This window comes from Oryza sativa, chromosome 4, assembly GCF_034140825.1.
Source record: "Oryza sativa Japonica Group chromosome 4, ASM3414082v1".
Taxonomy (NCBI): Eukaryota; Viridiplantae; Streptophyta; class Magnoliopsida; order Poales; family Poaceae; genus Oryza; species Oryza sativa.
In genome coordinates, this window is record NC_089038.1 from 30,620,221 (window position 1) to 30,643,908 (window position 23,688).

The 23,688-nt window shown below is 42.8% G+C and overlaps 1 protein-coding gene across 1 annotated transcript; it reads left to right on the plus strand.

Moving 5' to 3' along the window:
- Nucleotides 1-18,791: 18,791 nt before the first annotated feature.
- Nucleotides 18,792-22,591, plus strand: LOC4336850 (uncharacterized). Its single transcript, XM_015778991.3, has 3 exons — nt 18,792-19,847; nt 20,511-20,651; nt 21,610-22,591. The coding sequence occupies exons 1-3, from the start codon at nt 19,192-19,194 to the stop codon at nt 22,304-22,306; spliced, it is 1,494 nt and encodes a 497-aa protein (XP_015634477.1). The 5' UTR covers nt 18,792-19,191; the 3' UTR covers nt 22,307-22,591.
- The last annotated feature ends 1,097 nt before the right edge of the window (nt 22,592-23,688 follow it).

Genomic DNA, 23,688 nt, shown 5'->3' on the forward strand with positions numbered 1-23,688 from the left:
CGCGGCGCGCGCCCCGTGAAGGAAAGCCCACGGCCCATCATCCAGCCAGCCCAATATGCCAAAGCCGAAACGGCCCACTTTACTTGGAATTAGGCCGAATTTAGGCCTAATACTAGTACATTTGTTTTTGCTTGTAATTTGGGCCTTCTACCTGGACTCAGTTTGACTTCTTCACCGAGAGTCAAAGTTTTTTCCGCGTGAGAGGAGTCATCGGAGCTCACTTCGAGAAGATGACATGAGATTTGGGGAGTTATTTAAAAAAGGACCTGAAATTAGGGGGAGATGGATCTATCCGTCCATGAAATCAAACAAACCCAAATGCCTCTCAATGCAAGCAAAGGCCCCCTTCTACTATCTTGTTTTCTAACCCAGTCACATTTAATTTAGCCCATGTGCGAGCTTCCATCACATGCCCCCCGCACGTCTCCCCAAGCTTATCACAAGGCGCCCGGACTTGAAACTCTTCACTAGGAGCTGTGTGTTTTGTGTTGCTTACGTTAATCACGTACACGTAAACACGCTAGCTAAGATGGACAGGAAAAGGTTGGAGCTGAGCTAATGGCTACTCGGCTAGTACACCCATTCCCTCTATCTCCGTAGTTTTACGCAAAATATTTGTTCCTAAATAAGTGTAGTTTTAGGCTGAATTTAAATCAGATGTAAGACCGCAGTTGTTGGCGGCTCGAAAAATGGGGTGAATCGTTAGTTAAGTGTAGTTTTAGGCTGAATTTAAATCAAATGTAAGACCGCAGTTGTTGGCAGCTCGAAAAATGGAGTGAATCGTTAGTAAATGATGGATCGAATATCAATTACTATAAAACTGAAATATTGATTTATTTGATTTTTTTTTCAAAGAAATAGAAATTTTTACACAAAGCGCACCGTTTATTAGGTTCCAGAATTGTGCTAACATATAACAACCGAGTTGCCCAAACGAACGGCGAACGGGTCCTTAGATTGGTCCATTAGATCTCTTTAATACGACTTCATTGTTTTCTTTTTGTTTTTAACCATCAAACAAGTAGTACTCTGATCTCCTCCTCCTCCAATCCTTGTTTTCTCTCGGCATTAATAAAAGGCAAAGTAATATTTTAACATTCTGATTAATTTGTGTTTGATTAGTTAAATTTTATGAATAGAGGGAGTATATGTTCCATGAGTATGCTGATCAAGTGGTGATCTTTGTTTAGCTTGTGCCATTAATTAGATTAATTAATAGTTATCCATCCATCATCCATGTGCATGATACTTCCTCAATCCATAATAACTGTATTTATAGGATTCAAATTTATCTTAAAATATATAGTTATTATAATAAAATACTAATTATCCCATCAATCACTTCTCAATTAAATTTCTATCTTTTTTTCGCGGGGAAAAACAGGAACTTTATTACTTAGCCATAGCTGTCCGCAGACATAAGTTCGGAAATAAAGTTACAACTTCCGTCCGGCCAAAAGTCCGTAAGGGACTCACACCGACCTTTTATTAGCTAAAACATGGCTGATGCGATTGCAGTTCCTGTTCACCTTCTTCAGCTTCATCTCCCTGGCCCCCTTCACCATGCCTTGGATCTCCCTGACTAAAAACGTATGTGCCGATCGCAGCTTCCCTTCAGAAAGAATCATCTGTATCGCCTCCGCACAGTCAGATTCAATGATAATCGGTAGAAGGGTCCATTGGAGAGCCAGTCTGATACCTTCCTTGCAAGCCAAAATTTCTGCTTCCAGCGCACTCTGGCTCTGCTCAACAAAGCCATAGACTGCAAATATTACATCTCCAGTGCTGTTCCGCAAGATAGCACCGATGCCCCCTGTGTTATTCTCCTGATAGGAGCCATCAACATTCAGCTTCATCCATCCACTCGGAGGTTTCTCTCATTTTGCCAAGACAGATTGCTTCTTGCACTTGGGCCTGTCTTCTCCAATTACATGCATCCCAGATCCCAAGTTTGCATTAGGGATGTCATCTCTCGGGTTTTCTGGCCTTTGGATGGTGAAATAATCAAATCAATAAGGCTCTCCAGTCGGCAGGATGAGGATTTTATCGCTTGGCATCCTGATAAAATGGGCCAGTTTTCGGTTAGAAGTGCTTATATGTTAGCGGTTCAGCTCGCAAATGCTGGGGAGAGCTCTAGCTCCTCAGGAAATGATACTAAGAAAGCGTGGAACCATGTTTGGAAGTGTAATATCCCCCAAAAGGTCAAAGTGTTCTCATGGAGAGCTATCTCAAACTGTCTTCCCACTATGGTGAATAAAAAGAAACGAAACCTGGAATTGTCGGACATCTGCAGTATCTGCGGCCTAGAGCCTGAAGATGTGGCCCATGCTTTGTGGCGTTGCCCGCATGCCAGGCGATACCGGGACCTAATGAGCTCCGAGATGCAAGTACAGCGTATCCTGCACGGGTCTGGGGAGGGGTCTGGTTGGATCCTTGATCTTTTGGAATCAATTTCAGAGGATGATCGCCCTGTCTTTCTTATGTCATTGTGGCGAATCTGGTATACACGCAATGAGATTACTCACGATAAAGCGGCGCCATATGTGGAAGTTTCTAAACGCTTCGTTCTGAGTTATGTAAACTCTCTGATGGAAATAAAAATTTCTATCTATTTTAATCTTAGCCACTCTCCCACTCTTACATGTACACCATTAATGAGGAGCAACATATTTTTTTTCTTCTCAAATCTTAATATATGCTAAACAATTTAGAGTTATAATTATTACGAGACGGAGGTAGTGGCTGATATTGAGGTGTGTGTGGGGTGGGGGGGATTATATATAATTCTTGTTAATTTCAGTAGGGGGTATGGTTTATGCATGGTCAATTTGGAGACACATGCTTTCCTGCCTCTTAGCGGGGAGCCCTAGCTAGCAAAGGTAGGTGCTAATCGAGATCCAAAGTTACTTCTAGAACAGTATAGCAACTGGCTATGGTACTATGCTTCTATAGGACGCCTTTGGGCATGGATCAAGTATTCAAATTAGAGGTGCCTAGCTTGACTGTAACCATCCACACATGACACACAGTTACATGCATATGGTGGCAGCACAAATATGGGATCCAATGTACTTTGAAATTACTGGATCAAATTCAACTATCATGCAAATATATATTTTTGTAGGAGTGTAGATGATGGCTGGCCTATAGTAGCATTTGCATCAAGCTATAGTCATACATGTAGAGGGTGTTTAGATATAGGGTATAAAGTTTTAGCGTATCACATCGGATATTATATAAGGTGTCACATAGAGTGCTCGGGCACAAATAAAAAAACTAATTACAGAATCCGTCAATAAACCACGAGACAAATTTATTAAGCCTAATTAATCCGTCATTAGCAAATGCTTACTGTAGCACCACATTATTAAATCATGGAGCAATTAGACTTAAAAGTTTCGTTTCACAAAATACTCATAATCTGTGCAATTAGTTATTTTTTAGCCCATATATAATACTACATGCAGGTGTACAAACATTCGATATGACAGGGTAAAAAATTTTATGGTGTGATCTAAACAAGACCGTAGATGTGTCACTAATTAAGTTTAATACACCTAGCTATAGGCCATAGCAGAGTACTAGCTAGCTAGCTCAACTTAATTTGAAACATTTTGACCACAAAGTTGCGAGCTAGGTTGATGATCAATTATTTCAATAGTAGACTTCCATACAAAGATGACGTAACAAGAGTATTCCACTATATATTCTGATCTGATACCTCGAGTTTAACTATTCCCATTTGCGTGGAGTGGCAAAATATGCAACTTACTACTCCCTCCTTCCGTAAATGTTTAATGCCGTTGACTTTTTTAAACATGTTTGACCGTTCGTCTTATTTAAAAACTTTTGTGAAATGTGTAAAACTATATATATACATAAAAGTATATTTAACAATAAATCAAATGATAGGAAAAGAATTAATAATTACTTAAATTTTTTGAATAAGACGAACGGTCAAACATTTTTAAAAAAATCAACGGCGTCAAACATTTTGGATGGAGGGAGTCCTTTTTACCATCCGATCATTCTACCCTAAACCAAATATTTGCGAATACGCAAAAAGATTACACATCAATATATTAAAAGAAATAAGAGTTTTTATTACATAATGCAACTGGTCAGACGGCCATTGCCTGGGGACAGGGGGGCAAAAAGAAAGAAACAAAAAGATTGCTAAAGTAAAGAAAAATACTACAGAAAAAACGATACTTCTAGGGAGGGTGGTGGCAGAACCCCACTACACTACTAACAAGCCCACAAAAGCAACGGCTCCAGCAGATGACCACAGACGGCCTTACTGTAGGATAGACTTCAGAATCACTGAGACTAACGAGAGAGAGTAATCGAAAATCCTAGAGTTTCACTCCTTTCACAATGTAACGCTCCACCTTTCACGAGACGTTAAAAACTAATTCGGCAAAATCCTAATTGCGAAAATTTTCGTCATTTGTGTGCGAGTCTAAGTTGTGCCAAGTATCTCAATTCAATTCTGTCCTTGTCTCCCTCTCATCAACATAAATTGCCACCCCGAAATTTCCAATTCCAATTCAAGCTCCCAAAATCAAATTTCGACATTCAATCTATTCCCTTGAATCCCTCCCTATCTATCAACCGATCTATCTACCTACCTACCAATCAATCCATCTATCGATCTAATCACCTATCTACCATCGAACTCCTTCCCAAACAATTGTCCCAACTCCGAAAATATGTGGTTTCCTTCGAATCCCTCTCAAATAATCCCTTGAATCGCCAAATACAAATCTATCCCGAAAATATCAATTTCTCACCTTGATCTCCCTTCCTTGCTCCTTCATATTTAGCTGAGTTCAAACATGCAATTTGAATTCGAATTTCAATTCAAATCCAAGCCCCAAACCTCTCCAACTCAAATTCTCTGTATAAGTCTATTTCGCCTCCCCATGTTTTGGATGGGCCGGATTTCCTCCCCTCGGCCCACCTTCCTTGCCGCTCCTCCCCTCGCGTGCTCGCGCGTGCGCCATGGCCGAGAGAGAGAGAGAGAGAGAGAGAGCTCTCTCTGTTCCTTCTATTCTCTCTCTCTTTGTTATCTCTGTTTCTCTCTCTCTCGTCGAGCTCCCCCACCGGCGCCGATTTCCCGCCGACGCCGTTCGAAATTTGGCCGTGCCAGCTGCTCCACGCGCGCGCGCCGTGGTGGCCGACCGCCTGGTCGCCGCTGCCGTCAGCGCCTGCACCACCCATGCCCTGTCGCCGCCCGACCCCGCTGCTCTGTGCGCTCGCGTCCAAAGACGCGGAGGCAGCGCCTCTCTCTCCCACGCGCTCCATCCTCCCTCTCCTCGTCCAAAATCGACAAGGAGCTGAGCTCCTTTCCCCTCCCCCTTTTTTTGCTTTTCCCCCTCTCAGCTGGCGTCACATCCTCTGCCTCCCGTGACCGTCTGTCGCCACTTGACCGCGAGGCCGCCAGCCGAGCTCCCCTTGACTGCCCTCGTTGGTTCCTTCCCCTCGAAGCCCCATCTCCACCTATAAAACCCGCACTCCCCTCCCTCGTTCGGCTCCTAGCCTCTCCACCATCGCACCGTTTCTCAGGCCAAGAACGCTCGCCCAACGCCGCGGCCTCCTCCGTCGCTGGTGTTCCCTTCCTCGCCGCCTTGCGTCGCCGCTCGGCCAACGCGGTGCTACCCGCCGCGAACACCATCCTCCAGACCCGGCGCCGCCCTCCCCGAAGCCCGGCCGTTTTCCTTCGCTGGCTTCCCGTTTGCTTGTCACCGACGCCGTTCATCGCCATCGGTGAGCTCTTCACCTAATCCTCCTCGTTGTCACCCTCCTGGATCACTGTAGAACACTCCCGAACCGTCGCTTTGATCGCCGGACCCCTCTCCCTCCCCGGCGGCGTTCCGCCCTTCCCCGCACCGCGCCTCGCCGTCGCCGGCCTCTCTCAGAGTCTCTCCGCCCCATCCGACCCTGGGAACAAGTTCCCAGAGTCCTAGAGATGCTCCCGCCACCACGAATTGACCCCATTCTCTCCCGGCGTGTTTTCCCCCTTTTGCTCACCGCCGGTGGCCGCCGTCGAAATCCGCCGCCTCCGTCCAGTCCCGGCCACATCCGAGTCGAGGAATGGAGTCTACGTCTCCTTTTTCCTCCCTCCGGTGGTCTCCCTTCCTCCCGCCTCGCCTCGCGGCCGCTCCGCCGACGCGCGCCGCCGCCCGCCATCCATCTCCCGGTCGGTCTCGTCTTCCTCCTCTCGCCGGCCCGCGTGGCTGCCACGTAGGCGCCACGTCGGTGCCAACTCGGCTAGACCGAGTCAAACCGGCCAGCCTGGCTAGCCCCTCCGTGCGCACGGACCACGGTGCGCCATGCGGCTGCACGTGGGCCCGTCGCGCCTCGGTCCACCCGGCGCACCAATCGTGAGCCGCATCCACCCGAAACCCTAAACGGCGCCCGCGTGCTCCCATCCCTCCGTGAACCGTGTCGCCGACATGTGGGCCCCACCCGGGACCTCGCATGGTGGGTTCGGTCCACCCGGACCGCCCCCTCTCCCTTCCGCGCGCCCCTAATGGGCCGCCTCCTTGCGCCCGCGCCGGCCCAATGGCTCGGCCGAGCCTCCTTCAACCCATTGGGCCGCGCCTCACGCTCGGCCTAAAAGTCCATATTTCCTCCCTCAGTCCAAGTCAGTGTCCATCTCTCATGAGCTAAAAGTCCATATCTGCTCCCTCCCAATTTACTCCTCTCTCACCTTTTGTAGGCCCCACATGTCAATGAGTAATTAAAGAATATTCTTGGGAATATTCTTTTCCACGAATTCAATAAACCATCTCTCATATTCCCGAAAAATTCGATGAATCATTTCCTTGTCCAGAAAATTCAGATAAACTTCCAATATTCATATCTCTCGATCCGTAGCTCCGATCGACTCCGTTCCACTTCCAGTATTTCTATAAAATTGAGATCTATTTAATGGCACTATTAATTAGTCTAAATAGGATCCTTCTTTTGGTCTTTTGTTTAGGTTTTCGATTGTTTGCGTATAGTTGCGGTTGCGGATTTTCGTCGATCGTGGTTATCTCGAAGATTCGTGAAGCTCCGTGAAGGCCTTGAGCAAGGCAAGTCACCCTTTGACCAATTGCTCCTATAATTGGAAAATCATTATTAATTTGTTTGCAAATCGCATTATTAGCAACACACATTTATAACATGCTTGGCCTCAGTTTGCGTGCCAAACTGACGGACCTACCCAATAGTCGCACTAATTCCTGTAGGCTGTACTACCCTGATTCCTTGTCGCTCCACCTTTGTGGTACTTCGGTATCTATGCTCTCTGAGCGCGTATAAGAACTATTCCACATACACCGTTGTTTGTCGAAATTTTGGGAAATGGGTTTGAGAAGCCTTGAAAACCCAACATGTGGTGTCGGTGTGTTTGAAAATAAAATGAATTGTGAAAACTCGCGATGCGGGTGTTGTGCCTGGGTGGCGCCGTCCCGTATTCGCATATAAGGACCGATTCCTGTGGGAAATTCATCAAGCATAACAAGTGCAACCACATGGTGGTATGGGACACCCTGGCTAAGTAATTAGCTGATTTTGGGAAATCTTGTATACCAATAGAGGTGGAAAGCCGGGATGTGGGGGTAGAGGCATCCTGGGAGCTCGAAACAGAGGAAGACACCCGAGAGTCCTAAAAGGAAAGTTGGGGTTGGCCCGATGTTGGTCAGGGAGACCCTCTATGTGGCATGAGGTAACCCAGAGTTAGATTTGGAAATGCCTTGTCGTGAATCTCCCTTTTCCAGCGGTGCGTCATGAACACGGGTTAGGTGATGAGAGCAAGTTCGCGTTGTGTGGGTAAAGTGTACCCCTCTGCAGAGGTTAACAAATTGTTCGAACAGCCGTGCCCACGGTCATGGGCGGATGTGAGGTGTTTCCCGTTGCGTAGATTTGTTTGCCTGTGCTTTGTGAAAAGTTGTTGTGGAATGGGAATCGTCACCAGAATTAGCCTATGTGGTAGATGGATGACCTGAGTGGTCAGAAACGAATCTGTGTGATTCGGGATGTCTGCGGGCATCATAGACTAGGCTTCCCGAGTGGAAGCAGATTGTTGTGCTGCTGGGCAGCTGGACTCTAGGAGTCCGAGAAAATGAAAAAGGCTCTGGGAGCCGATTAATCAAGTGAAAGGGCTCTGGGAGCCGAGAAGTAATGATCTGACCCGGGTGGTCAGTACATTACCATTTGAGTTGTTGAAAAGCATCTCTTAAAGTTGAATCGAGACGCAAGTCTCATTTCGACCCAAAACCTGAAAAGAAATAATCACTTAGTGATTCCAAAATGATTTCAAACAAAATATTTGCAAAACAACCTCGCCTCTCTTCCAAGCTTGCATTAAACACCTAAATTCCCGTGACTTGCTGAGTACGAAAGTACTCACCCTTGCTCTATATAAATATATATAGTTTCTCTGCCTTGAAGTGAAGATGAAGTGAAGTGAAGATTAGGGTTTCGTCCTGGTTCCCAGCCATCGCCTGTGGTGTTGTGTGTTAGACCGTTGGTTCCGCTGCTGCTGCTGTTGTTGGTGTTTTCTCGTCCGCGTCGTCGGTTGCATTCTCAGGCTGTTCTGAGTTGCAACCTAAGTTAAGGTAAATAAGTCCTTTATTTATTTTAAGGATTGCAATGACTCATATTTGTCTCCGTGGGTACCAGCGCTATGTCCTAGGACTGGTACTGAGATCGCGGTTTCGTAGGAAGCGGTTTGCGCCGTTCTCCCTACGACACGCTCCTGTCAGGTGCCGTTGTACGGCGGTACCAGATTGGGGTGTGACACACAGTTGCAAATAAACCAGTAGAACTAGGGAGTCGAAACCCATAAAAAGTGCTTAGGCAGGCATGCCTTATAAGTCGGCCACTAGATAAACTTGAAGCGAGCACGCCATCAGATCTGAAGCGAGCAGCCACCGGAAGAACCGAGGTCAGACAACAAATGGTGCTAGACCTGATGAGCGAATGCACAATAAAGAATGATGTGGATCGTCGTTTCAAATTCTCGAGTGTAAAAGGACAGGCCGAGTGGTTATCAATAATTAATTAGTGTAACCCTAAACCAAATGAAATGATCGAAATTGTTTCAGGCCATTTTAATTAATTAGTGTAACCCTTTGGACACCATTTGAATTCGTGTGCAGAAAACGCCACCAACTTTCTCAAACTCAGCGATAAAAAAAATTAACAAATCGCTCGTAAATTCTCGATCGATGCGTGCGTACGTGCATCTATTCTGCACAGCTAGCTAGCTGCAGGGCAGGCTGCAAGCCGGCACATAAGGCGCTGCAACGCAAATCAAATCGATAGACACGATGCTCTCACTACCCCTACAAACATAGCACGACTCCCCATATGTGTGTAAGTAAGTGTAGATGCATACTACGTACTGTGTAGATCCATACTGTATATGTATAAGCTACCACATCGGTCTTAAAATGTATATGCAGCTATTTCTAGCATCTTGATCTTAAAATAAAGCTATTTCTTCACTTACAATTTACTCTTAACCAATCAACATTATTCTCCATTTAATTTATTTATCTAATTTCTCTTCTCAAATAATTTTTTTTTCTCCAATCATATATAATATACTTTTTAATATCCGTGCTTACCGATAAAATACCTATATTTTAGAATGGAGGCAGTAGCACATGCATGTTAAACCACACTTTTCAGCATCAGCCACACGTACGATCGATCAAGCTTATACATGGCGCCGAAGATCGTGTACGTACACACGTACGAAAATTAATGCCAGTTGAGTAGTATATGGTTGTGAACAATTTTGATTACCACCACTTGCTTAGGTTTGAATTCCCCCTAATAGCCTAGCAAGCTAGTGTGGGGAAGAACCCCTTGTGTTAGAGTAAACAAGCTAGCTGAGAGCTATTCTTGTTCATTTTTCCAACTAGGATTTTGGTCTAAATAACCTCTGCTTGGACAAGCTAGCAATAGTATCACCAAAAGGGATCAAGATATATTATTTTGCTCTCCAACAGTTTGTAATTCAAGATTTACCGCATAATTACACACGTGTCAACTACGACATGTGGGGTTGATCTATGACATGAAGTGGCAAATCCTTTATGCCACCTTGAGGACGGGCGCAACAATTAATTCTATTTTTTCCTTAATTATATTCTAGAATGATATACAAAGCTTGGCTTGTCATATATTTCCTACATGCATGCATATGGTGGATCCGAATTGAAAATGACGAGATGTGCCACCGCATATTCGAGAGAATATATTGGAGCACTCGATATTAGGTTGAGGGGTGCTGGCAATTGCAAAGGACGCATCTCATCTCTTTTCTACAATGAAATAAGATAAATGGCACTGATATATATGCCAGTGTCTCTTATAAAAGACAAGAATCCGTAATTTTCTTGACGGTCAAAAACTATCAAGTAGCATCAAAACCGTCAAGGTTCATTATTCTGTTGGCTGACCGTCAAGTCTATAAAGCCAAGGATATTCAGGTTTCTTGGCTGCTAACCGTAAGGGAATGTTTTCTTAGCGGTCGGACAGCCACCGCCAAGAAAATTAAGAAGATTGCGAACTTTCGAAAGCACCAAGAAATGTAACCTTGTCGGTCTGAACCGACAAGAATATATCTTTCCTTAGCTGCCAAGAAACCGCTAAGGAAACTACTTATTCTTGACAGTTAGAATCGCCAAGGAAATCAGTTGGCTGCCAAAAAATTACGGATTCTTGTTGTGTATGTAATTGATGCTGCTGATCGATCCATCACTTATCCCACAAAAATAGTGGAGGTAATAAGAAATGGTTCCTCGACACACAGTATATATTAATTAACATATATTGATGAAAAGCACAAATTAAATAATTCCTTGCAGGTGAAATGACAACAATAACTAACACGTCTTTAAGAAAAGGAAGAGGCGATAAAGTCTAAATTCAGTATTACAAGAAACCTAGGGGTGAGTGAGCACATATATAGGTTCGACATTAGTGGTTTCTAGATGAACAAGGCTACAATTTTCACGCCGTACACCATGCATGAAATATTTGCATCCTGGTGCTGGTGGTCCATGTGATGCCTTGCGAATTAATAACCTCTATAATTCTAATTCTCATAGTACAATCTCTCCCCCTCTAAATTTTTTTCTTTATAAATAAAACAATGCCATTTGCAGAATTGTACATGCATATTTCTGTACGAACTAATCATCTACGAGTGCCAAAGAGTAGCTAGTGATAGAGATGAGATGCCCTTCTCTCTGCTGTGACATGGTTGCACTAGAATATATGGCTGGTTGTCACATGGCAGGATGCTTCTCATTCCCTCTTTGGCCCATCTCCTCCTATACATGCGCAGGCATGATGCATGCATACGGTTGCAAGCACAACCAAGATCAGAGAATCCCAGCAGTAGTACATGCATGCATACTTGCGACGTCATATGATAATGTGATATATATTATACTCCACTTGGTGCTAGCTAGGTTGAATTGAGATCGATCGATCGATCAGAGATGGGGACGATAAAAACTGATAGAGCTAAGCTAGGGCCTGGATGCAGAGAGAGATGCAGCCATGGCCTTCTGTTTTGTTTTGTTCTCAAGTGAGATACTACTGCTACTACTACGACGATATATTGATCAGATCGATGTGATGGCGCTGGAATTTTTTTAAGGTGATCGGCACAGGCGTGAACGTGGGAGTTGGGCATGGAATTAATGGCGCCGGCCGTGCGTGAGCTGGACAAAATCCAAAATCATATGATCCATGATGTGAAGGTTGGTGGCCTGGCTATAGCTCTCCCTCCCTTTTGTAACGAACTTTGAAAGAGGCATCGGTTACTGGGAATACTAGAATATGGGATTGGGGATCGATCGAGTGATGAATGCTGCTTGCATTAATTAATTAATTAATTGGCACCCGGCAGACAGGATGCTTTGCTAATTTTCCTTTTTAAGTTATTACTCCATTCATTTTCAAACAAGTTTGTTTTTAGCTTCAACCATTTGTAAAAAAAAACATTTCTATCTCCTGCATACCCTCAATCTGTAAATTGATAAGCTTTATTTCTCTAATACCCTTACCAAGTCTCACCTACCGACCTAATTAACAATACTATATATTTTCATATTGATATGATCGATTTAGTCTCTTCCGCTTCATCTTATTTTGAGCATCCCAGGGAAAAGATGAAGTTATTTTGAACCAGGAAAGTATAATTATTTGGCGTCATAATTTAGTATGGTGGAGATATGTAAACTTCTAAAGAGCTTTTACGCTCCTGCTGGAGATATACGATGTTTCAACGCTGAAAAATGCGGTGACTCCTATCAAGTATCATAAAATTGCTCAAACTAATAAGAGAGAATCCATTATATGCCACTGACTTTGTCACACCTCTACGATTTACCACTGGCTTTGTCATGTTCTATAATATGCTATCAACTTTTGCTTAACTTCTACGATTTACCATCACCGTCCGATTAGCCTCTGTTAGCACTGTACAATTTTGTCCAAATGACCAAAATACTCCTAGGACAAAAACTTGAAAAAATTGGATAAAATTAACAAAATATCATATTATAAATATAAGATTGTAAACATCCAAAATTTGGCCAAAAATTTAAAATCTGATATTTTAGAATTTGTATCCGAATTTTGAAAGTTTTTGTCTCAGGGGTATTTTGGTCATTTCGACAAATTTGTATAGTACTAACGGAGACTAACCGGACAGCGATGGTAAATCGTAAAAGTTAAACAAAAGTCGATGCATATTGTAGAACGTGACAAAGTCAGTGGCAAATCGTGGACGTGTGACAAAGTCAGTGGCATATAATGGATTCTCTCAACTAATAACTCTAAGAAAGTATAGCTAATCAAAAAGAAAGATGAGAGCAATGAAAATACAATTACCTAATGGGCTAATCATTTGAGTAACCATGAATCATGCATCATGCATTTTTCCTCCCCCCCCCCCCCCAAAAAAAAGGCGAACCACCCGTTGTTTTTCCACTGTTACTCTCATATTTTGTTATTGCAAATGCACAATTGTTGGTTCGCCTTCTAAAGAAAAAAACTTCTAGAGATAAACTTGACAAATACTTTTTCAAAATCATCTCTACATTATTTTTTTTACGGAGGGTGTAGTTTCATACGGAAAAAGAAATCTTATCAATATTGGAAAAAAAAAGGTGAACCAACAATTGTCATTTGCAATAACGTATGGAAAAATTGATAAATATAGTATGACAAATGTTTTTTCTTGGCAAAACCCTGATAATTCACAGCACAATTATACTCCTGCGAAAACAAATTAAAGGGCGTGAATAGAAAATTGGTATATACGGAAAAATTGGTGTAAGGTGTGTGATCAACAATTAGTAAGGCCAAAAACAAGTATTTTGGAATCTCATCAACAAAAACAATGAATCTCCATATCAGGACAAGCCATACCTTTGCCATAGTCTGAAGGGACCAAGACCGATTACTTTATCCCAACGTCACGAAGATCGATCTAAAGTATTACTAAAGCTTGTTAATAAAGTTATATGACTATGCTTAATTTCAGGAACCTCTAAACAAAGACAACGGCATGCATGAGCTTGCAGCTAGCTAGCATTCTGTCAGGCTGGAACAAGTGAAAGGTAGGTGTTATCTTGTCTTTATTTTAAGTACAAACTAAACTCTGTGTTTATCATGTATGTGTATATATGTCTTTCAACTCCCAGCTCCCTTGTATGTTAGTAGTAGCTAGTCCAGAACAGGAGGAATATAATTAATAGGAAGTAATTCTATATATCTTAGGAGTACTATAGAGTGAAAACTCACTAAATTCTAAAACTCAACATGCAAAGATGCTACATTATCATCCACTAACAATTAATACATCTTAAATATAACGTAAGCATGCTATATTATCTATAATTCTAAAATGTATTAAATTCTGTAGTTTTAAAATGCAAGCATATTAAATCATCATCCCACATAATTCACATAATATTTTAATATATATCTCCAGCATTTTTGTATGATATCCTTATATAGTTCATCTTCACTTAGTTAATGCTATTCCTCTCTTCTCTCATTAAGTATATCACATCACATCACATCTATGGTCAAAATTATTTTCCTCATTTTATTCTCTCAGTAAGACATATCAATTGTTTTTAGTCCTTAGATTACTAATCTATGATTCAAATTATCTCCCTCCTTTTTCTCTCTCATAAGCCGCATCACCTTACTTTTATATTTGGATCATCATTCTATATACTATTTAAATTATCATAAAAAATATCAACTTACGTAAGCTTATGCCATGTAGCTATCTATTATATACTCCCTCGTCCCTAAATATTTGATGCTGTTGATTTTTTTAAAACATATTTGACCGTTCGTCTTATTCAAAAACTTTTTGTGAATATTATTAAAAAAAACTTGAGTAGTAGTAGTAGTATATTTAATAATGAATCAAATGATAAAAAAAGAATTAATAATTACTTACTTTTTTTAATAAGACAAACGGTCAAACATGTTTTAAAAAATCAACGGAGTCAAATATTTTGGGACGGAGGGAGTATTATTTATACTTATTATCACTATATATTATACTAAACTCTCACATCAACGCGCGAGGTTTCACCTAGTTAAGTAGACAAAGCTTACAAACTTGCATTTTGTTGAGCGTAGGACCACACTAATTAACATTTCAGTAAAAATAAAGCCAAAATTAATTAACCAGGAGAAGTGAAATTAGAAAGAAAAAACAGCATATGAACCTTTAAAAAGAGCAGATGAGTATCACATATTTGACCGCGCTTAAACTAGCTAGCTCCACAAAAAAGTGGAGAGATATTCAACGATCGAGATGCATGCATAAATGCTTGTTTTGTGTGGAATGTTGTCACCATGTGTGTGTTTGCGAGTTACCCAAAATAGTACTAGCAAATGCACGATTGCAAAGCGCCATATATATACCTTTTTTTTTAAAAAAAAAGTGGCATTTATTCATATCAAATATTTTAGCCACTGATCTTAAGATTAGTGTGATTATTAATCCAACACCAAGTGCGCTTACTCATAAATGGGTTGTCGTTCATATCTTCAATTGATCATGATCCTGACTAAAATATATGCCCACCCTTTGATGCGGATTCTCCACCATTTAATTAAACAGATCACATTAATCGCAGCATGACACACAATGAGCAAATGTATTACATCTAGACTACCCTATCCCCATTTGTTTAAGTTACCCATTTAAAAACTGTGAAGTGATCAGTATATAGTACTACTGTATATCTAATGTGCCATATGGCCTGACACAGGCTGCCTCTGATCAATTCCAAAATTCAGAGACAGTTCTCCGTGACTAACTCCAAAACAATTCTTTCTGGTGCTTTGTGAAAACAAATTAAGGAGAGACAAGTGATTAGCGTTTGCTTTAATTTGGACAGTACTACTCTACAGCAAGTCAAGAAGTCAATCCAAGTTGATCAGTGTAGGAGTACTAAAAGTATATACGTAGTATACTACTAGTGATTAATTAGTGAGGCCATTGGCAGTTTGGCACATGGCACAATTTGGAATCTTTGGGGCAGCTACTAGAGAGAGATAGAGATGGGAAAAGAAACCCTAAACTGACACAATGTGTAGTTGTCAGGAAAAGAAACATTAGTGCACATACCTCAAAAAATACTCTGTGCTTGTATTTGTGTGTGGTTAAGTGACAAGACTCTTTAGCCTTGACTCAACTCCAGTAATGCACGAAGTCAAACTGATCAAATCATAAGCTCATGGTTTCTTAATTATTTTACCAAGATATGCCTAGATAACAAATGGCACATTGTGCAGGCCAAGGTAAAAAGGAGAACGACGTGGGTTGAATATGGTTTGACTATCACGCTATATATGGATGGATCGGACATGCATGCGTGAAAACTTTTCTCAGTTAATTATTTCTTTACAACTGTTGTCTATTCATGCACACGTTAGTTATTAATCAATTTGTTATACTGATCTACTACTATACTCTGTTCTTTCTTCCCTACGTCAAGTTCTCACTATTCCATGGATTAATAAGGATCTATGGACACTATAACACTTTGGTTTAGTTGGGATTAGATCACTAATCAATGCTACTGGTGTACTAGTAGAGAGAGAACAAAACAAAAAAGTCTGAATTAATATGTTTCTATCATGAGTCATCAGATATATATTTTATCCTGTCGCCTGTTCAGAGGTACAGGACTGGTCTGACGAACGAATTAAGCTCATAACATATAATTAGAGCAGAGTCGATCGATAAGCTTGAGCAAAATTTAATCAATATCCATCTCAGTGAAGAGATAATATCGAACTCTAATACCGTATCATCTCCACATCAATCAAGCATGTCCTTTAATTTGCGCCAAAAAATTTCCTTCAAATATATGGACACCGTATCTTCTGTGCGTCCAAATAGCGCTGTATATATATATACCTGTCTGAACTGAAGAAAGTATTTATCCAACTGGTCATAATATGTGCAATATTTCGTCTACATCATTCTAGTTTGATTAAAAATAAAGGTACGGATATTATGTCCGGCCGCATGCGATCCCATATCCAGGATGTCATTAGATTCAAAGAAACTTCCTACAGAAAGCAACTCTCCTTTGTTTAATTCTGCTGCAGCATCACCTTCAAGAACCCACTTGCAATTGATTCTTAAACAATACATAATCATCACATTAGTTAAGTACCAAGAGCTAGCTAAGTGAATTGATAGATTCCAAATGAGCATAATCTATGTGCTTAATTGATTGCAGTGGGATGATATGTCTGAATGGTTGCTTAGCAAAAGGAATTCACATATATGCGTGCATCATTGGTTTTGCATTCGCAGTTTGTGCTATCGACATAATTGAATAATGAGAATAATCCAAGTGCAATATAATTAATTAATTTATGTCTGTAGGCCGGGTATGTGCATCTCTCTTATCGTTCTGTTTATTAATTATTAGCTACTCCTATATATTTACAGTTACTAATTTATTTACAACTATATAGTTAATTATTAGTTAACTATTGCTCTGCTAAAATATGTAATCTTACATGAAGTGGATAGTTGGACGAGAACAATATAAAACTATGCTAGCATAGCAATATATACTACTCCTGTGCCTGCAGGCCGGCCGGATCGATTATAAATAATTTTCTCCAGCAAGCAACACACATATCGCTAGCTGTGTGTGTGATACTGAGATGTGCTTCATTTCAATACCACGGGCACGTTCATTCAGAAGGAAATATATCAAAACAAATCGATAAGGAAACAACTGAAAGATATTATAAAATAGAATATAAAAAGATGGCAATGTAGTATGTGTTCCCAAGAAAATTATGATCATGTCACTTTCGAATCAGCTAAGATCCAATTAAGAATTCAAACACCTTACTATATGCTACGATTACATAGGTGCTGAAAGTAGTATGCTTTGGTACAGAAAGAGGTCAAGTGAAATACATGGTGAGGCTGTATATATGTATGTCTGTCTGTCGTTGTTGGTGTAATGGTGTTGCTAGCTAGTCAGCTGGGTCAATGGCTGTGGTACAACCAACCTACCTATTCATCACTTGCACCGGTTAATAAAGTTTCATGAGTACGTAGGATAAAGGCGAACAATATTGCACGCCCATTTTCAGAGATCAAAGTACACACACATCCACGATGCATGCATGTTTGCCACAGTGCCCTGCGGTAACATGACCAAAAGTAAACAGGACTATGAGTCACTGTGTACAAAGTGTACAACGCCGCATGCATGTACATGGTGTCATCGATCGAGCACGGCTCAGTCAGTATATTAACTGTGAAGCCCGGGGCAACTATTATATCACTTGTTAATTCCTATACAAAATTGAAATGGTGGTTATCACATTATCCAGATTTATTAAACCATGGGCTAATTAACTATAGGGTTAATTCCTTCTCTCTCTTTTCTTTTGCAAAACACAGCACACACTCATCCCTAATGAATGTACACACGCACGTACACTATATCTAGAAACACTTTCATGAAACTGGATCAATATATTTTGAGATTGATAAAATCAACACAGATATCATATGGCAGACGTGAACCTAAACTGTCAAGCTATGCTCGGTTTGCATTATAGGTATCAATTACATGTCTTTTTTGCTATAGTACTCGTACTATACCGATACTTCTCGATAGAGAGTGTCGGCCGGGGGCAAGAAATCAGCACGTACTGGTGCCGTTCATCAGGGAAGAGTGTCACGGAGCACGCCAGCTCGCTCGTCCGGCCGGTGGCCGCCCGTCGCCGGTCAAGACGACAAGGGTACGACGCGCCGCGCGTCCGCTTTCCGATTCAGTTTTTTTTGTTCTTACCTTGCACGCGATGCGCCGCGCGCGAGACAGAGAGATCTCATGAGCGAGCCGTGGTGGTACGCGCGCGCTGCGTACGTTTTTTTTTCTTCTTTGGTTTTACCGCGCGCGCGCGCGACAAGCGCCCGCCGCGGCCATGCCGCCTTGCGTGTGGGGATCGCACACACCTCTCTCTCTTCTCTCCCCCCCGGCCGCTTGGGCGGGCGAGGTCAGCGTCCGTCCGTCCGGCCCCGCGCGCGCCCGTGTATGTATGCGTTTGCATTTGCATATACATGCATACACATCCACAGCCACAAAAAATATTACTAAAACCACGTCTCCCTCTCTCTCATCTCTGCTGCTACATACTTCTTTATTGTCATCTTGGAAGCCAACTCAAGTTACCCATCTCTCTCTCTCTCTCTCTCTTCTCTTCTCTTTGTTTTCTTGTTTGCTTGCTTGGTGTAAAGAAAAGATAGCTCCCTTTCCACTGCCCATCTCTCACATCCCTGCTTCCCTTCCACCCTACCTCCTTTTCTGCCCCCTCTCCACAACACCCCAACAAGTTTGTTTGCTTGCTCGCACGCTTGCTGCTGACTAGTAGCTCGCTAGAACAAGCAGATCAGCTCAATTACCTAGTGTCAAGAACGGAGAAGAAGCTTTCAGCTTAGGTAGCTTTGGTGCGGAATTGTGTGCAGAAGCGGGAGGAGAATTATTGAGCGGTTGGAAGTGGATGCTTGCGTCGAGCTAAGCAAATAGCATCCACTATAGAGAGATCGGTGGAGAGAAAGCCCTAGCTGAGAGGAAGCTCTAGCTAGCTAAGCTAGCCATGTGCGACTACTTCCTGCAGAGGATGGAGGGCGACCAGGCCGGCGGCGACCTCACCGACATCGTCCGCGCCGGGGGAGGGGCCATGCCGGGGAGCGTCGTCGTCGACCTCCCGTCGACGGCCGCCGAGTGGCAGCTCCCGGCTGAGCCGATGCTCTTCCCGCCGCCGCCGTCGTTGTCGTCGACGACGGACGGCTGTGGCGCCGGGGGAGCGGCAGGCGCCGACATCTTCGGCGGTGGCGGCGGCGACCTTTTCTCCGGCCTCGTGGACCCGTTCAGCAGCGACTACTCGTCCGGCGCGGACTTCTTGGACGCCATGCCGGACGCGATGGCGAAGGTCGGCTTCGACACAGCTGTCGGCGGCGGCTGCGGCGGCGGCGGCGGAGGTGGTGGTGGGAGCGGTGGACACCTGTTAGACATGAGCAGGAAGCCTCTCTTGCCCAGAGGGATGCCGATGGCGGCCGTCGGTGGGCTGGCGGCGCCGAGGGTGATGCCATCGCCGCTGTCGCCGCGAGCCATACGGCCGTACCCGCCGATCTCCGCAGGCGACATGATGAAGCTCGGCATCACGGCAGGGCAGGCGGCCGGGTGCGCCATCGACGCCGCCGTCGCCGGCATGCAGATGTCGTCGCCGCGCTCCGGCGGGATCAAGCGCAGGTTGGGCCGGCAACCACCATCCTATAGCTAGATCTAATTAGATCGATCCAAAAAGAATTCTTCGTTTGGTTGCATGCACAATATCTTGGGTTAATTTCGTAATTCGTGACCGGATTTTGATTAATTAGGGGGGAAGTGATTGTACAACTTCTCCTTGTTTTTTTTTCTCTCTTTCGCTATCCAATTTGCTGTTCTTTTTTCGAAACAAGCAAATTTGCTGTTCTTTTTTTCCGTGTTCTGCACTGCACCGCCGAAGAAAGTAAGAAGAGAGATCGAGGAGGAATTCCGAGGATTCTTCGGGCTGTGGCAAGGTCACAGATGTTACCTACAGCTCAAAATTTTAGGCACAAGAGTTATCATGAACACATGGTGAACGGTGGGAATATTTCTGGATTGGCAAAAACGCATTGCATATCGGGTGATGTGCATATCTGCATCTAGACCTAACCGGCCACAGCTTTTTTTCCGGCCGGCAAGGTCGGCTTTTGAAACCCTAAGCTAGCACATACGCATCGCCTCGATTTGATCGATGCAAAATTTGCAAACGAGTTAATTAACTTGGCTGCGACATTGCGTGTGTACACATATGGATATGTAAAACAAAAAAAGAAAAAACTGTGAGATATATAAGTGATACTTATCCAAGTGCTAATTAAATTGCAGGAAGAACCAGGCGAGGAAGGTGGTGTGCATCCCGGCGCCGACGGCGGCGGGAGGAAGACCCAGTGGTGAGGTGGTGCCTTCTGATCTCTGGGCTTGGAGGAAGTACGGCCAGAAGCCTATCAAGGGCTCACCCTACCCAAGGTACATGCATGTTTATCATTCTAGCAAATGCATTTTCTGTTTTAACATAAGCTAATTGATTTGATGAGGTAATAAATTGGATTGAATTGAGTGTGTATGCATTAAAATGTTTGAACAAACTCTTTTTAATCATCTGGCATTCATGTATATATATAGTCCATCATCATTATATAATTTTATCCAGTACTCCACATTGCGTCTGCACGATCCATGCATGGAAGTCAAGAGATTAATTGGAAGATACTAAACAAATGGTTAGCTAGGTATAGGGTAGCATGAAAGATGCATGCATGCTTCTAGCTAATTCTCATATCCAACTAGTTCTACTAGCTTCTGTAATTTTTGTGGTATTTTTGGGGTTGCACACCTCATCACATACAGATAGTACTCCATAAATGTGTGACGAATTAATTAGCTAGATAAAATGTACTGAAATAATATCTGCTGAGATTAGTTTATCCTTATTCCAAGGGTGTAGTACTTAGTTTATCCATGTATTAATTTGTACAAGTTTTAAATCAGCAAGTCTCAACTCTCGGTGCACACTGCAGGTAACTAGCTAGCTCACACGATTAGATGGAGTATACTCCTATATCTTTCTGGCAAGCTAGATGCAGTTAAGTCCAGGATTTTTTTTTTTGTACACACATCAGATATGATGTTTCTCTTTCTCTTAAAATAAAAATGGAAGTGTAATGAAGTGAGTAAAATTAAATCAAGTACTGTAACCAGTTTGAGACCACTGTGATTTCAGTATGAAAGTCAAAACATTTTTTTATTGGAAACGGCCGGATATATCTTCCATAACTTAGAGGATCGAAGCACATAGGAGTACTACTACTAGTACTTATTAATTTACCTACAGCATTGGTTTAATATCAGAACAAGTGATGAAGTGCATGCAAGCTTAATTAGTCGATCTAAACAAATATATCTTGTTGAAATGAACAATTTGCAGAGGCTATTATAGATGCAGCAGTTCAAAAGGTTGCTCTGCAAGGAAGCAAGTAGAGCGCAGCCGTACTGACCCAAACATGCTCGTCATCACCTACACCTCGGAGCACAACCACCCATGGCCGACCCAGCGCAACGCCCTCGCCGGCTCAACCCGGTCTCACCACAGCAAGAACAGCGGCGGCGGCGGCGGCTCGGGTTCCAAGGGCTCTCAGAACGACAAGTCACAGCAGCAGCCAAGCGTTAAAGAAGAGCAGAAGGATCAGGCGACGACGGCGACGACGACGACCACCAGCACAATCACTACCACGAATAGTGCTTCTCCTGTGGTTGTGAAGGAGGAAGAGGCGGCACTGGCAGGATCGTCGGAAGCATTGGAGTTGGAGAGAGTCATGGACACTACTGCAGCTGGAGTAGTAGACCACAGTGAGCTCATGGATCATGTTTTCAGTGAGAGCTACAAGCCGATGATACCGGAGACTGGCCAGCCGGATGATTTCTTCGCAGACCTCGCCGAGTTGGAGTCAGATCCCATGAGCTTAATCTTCTCGAAGGAGTACATGGAAGCCAAGCCAAGTGGTGGCGATCATGCCCAGGAGAAGGCAATGGCCAAGGAATTGGATCCATTCGACATGCTAGACTGGTCTACTACTACTAACTCTTCGGCAGGGAGCTCATTTGAGCAAGGGAAGAGAGGCTAAACCCATGGGCATAAAGCCATGCATGAGGGTTTATGCATGCATACGGTTACATAAACTTGATCCCAGCTAATAACCATAAAGATTGTGACAATGTCAGCAAAGGAAAGATGAGATTTTTTTTTTTTACTTTTCTTTTCTTCATTTGGTCTCTCTGCTTCTTCATATTATTGTGTGTGAGAATTAAATTTTGTTTCAAGGTCTAGGTATATGGACCTCATTTTTTAGGCTGTGTCAACTTGTTGTACTTATGCATGAGATGATGACCACTCTATCTCTCTCTCTGTCGCTCGATGTGTGCACTGTGTTTATGGTTATCTAACAGATATAAGAAGATTATATTCTATGTGGATGTACTGCTGGGGTATAGGGATAGCAGCTGAACAAGTAAAATTAAAATGGGGTTTTTGAAGTTGATAGATGGAAGAAGAAGAACAACAAGAGTGTGTGAGATCGACCTGCATTCCTGAAGGGGATAGATATGATGTGACAGAGATCGGGACATGCATGCATTGCTAGCTTGCAACGGAAGTGATATGCCCTTGGATGTGACCTCAAGTGAAACACGGTGCGTGAAATAGCTAGAGTATGAATCACAAACACGCACACACTACTCCTCTCAAAGTTGGCAGAATAGTGCATGCGTGTCTGCCAGTGAGAATCTGAAACAATATAGGGGATGCCAAGGAACACTAGCTGGCCTCCTCTTCCTCTTTGCTTGCATAAGGAGGGCATATGTTGGATTCGCTGGAGATGGTACATATTTTTGTCTCTGCGCCAAGGAAATGCATTTACTTCTCCTGTTCATCTAATGGCCAAACATTTTTGAGATATACATTACTCATCAATCCCCTCACGGGCTCACCCCATGAATACGCATATGTACATCAGTAGTTCAGTACTACACACATGTGATAATATTGTACTGGTATATACATGTATATCTGTGCAGTACTATTTGTATATGGAACTAGATAGCTGCATCCTCTAGCTACCTGCAGTATCATGCAGGAAGTAAATACATGCACTGCTAAAAAAATGTATATACGTGGCATCTGGCCTTTGATTTGGCCCACTGGATTAACACCATTTCCCATCCATCAATAGTACTTCTAGCTTCACTACAAGTGAGTAGGGACAATGCGACTATGCGAGGACTAATGCCATATGCAGGATATGGTATGTGTCTGTTGTAGCTGGATGTGAGCATGTGGATGTGTCTTGTGGTTAAATGTATCTGAAGACTCAAGTCATTGTAACGGTGTCTGTGGATACATGCAGCATGATATGTACGTCCATCCACCACTCGCTCATTTGTACGAGGTATATATACTCGCCCGGAGAATAAATGTTTTATTTTTGAAAAACAAATATTCTTTTGTACT

Coding starts and splice junctions, on each gene's coding strand:
- LOC4336850 (XM_015778991.3), top strand. CDS start 19,192: ATGTGCGACTACTTCCTGCAGAGGATGGAGGGCGACCAGGCCGGCGGC. Junction 19,848..20,510: donor TCCGGCGGGATCAAGCGCAG/GTTGGGCCGGCA, acceptor ATTAAATTGCAG/GAAGAACCAGGCGAGGAAGG. Junction 20,652..21,609: donor AAGGGCTCACCCTACCCAAG/GTACATGCATGT, acceptor AACAATTTGCAG/AGGCTATTATAGATGCAGCA.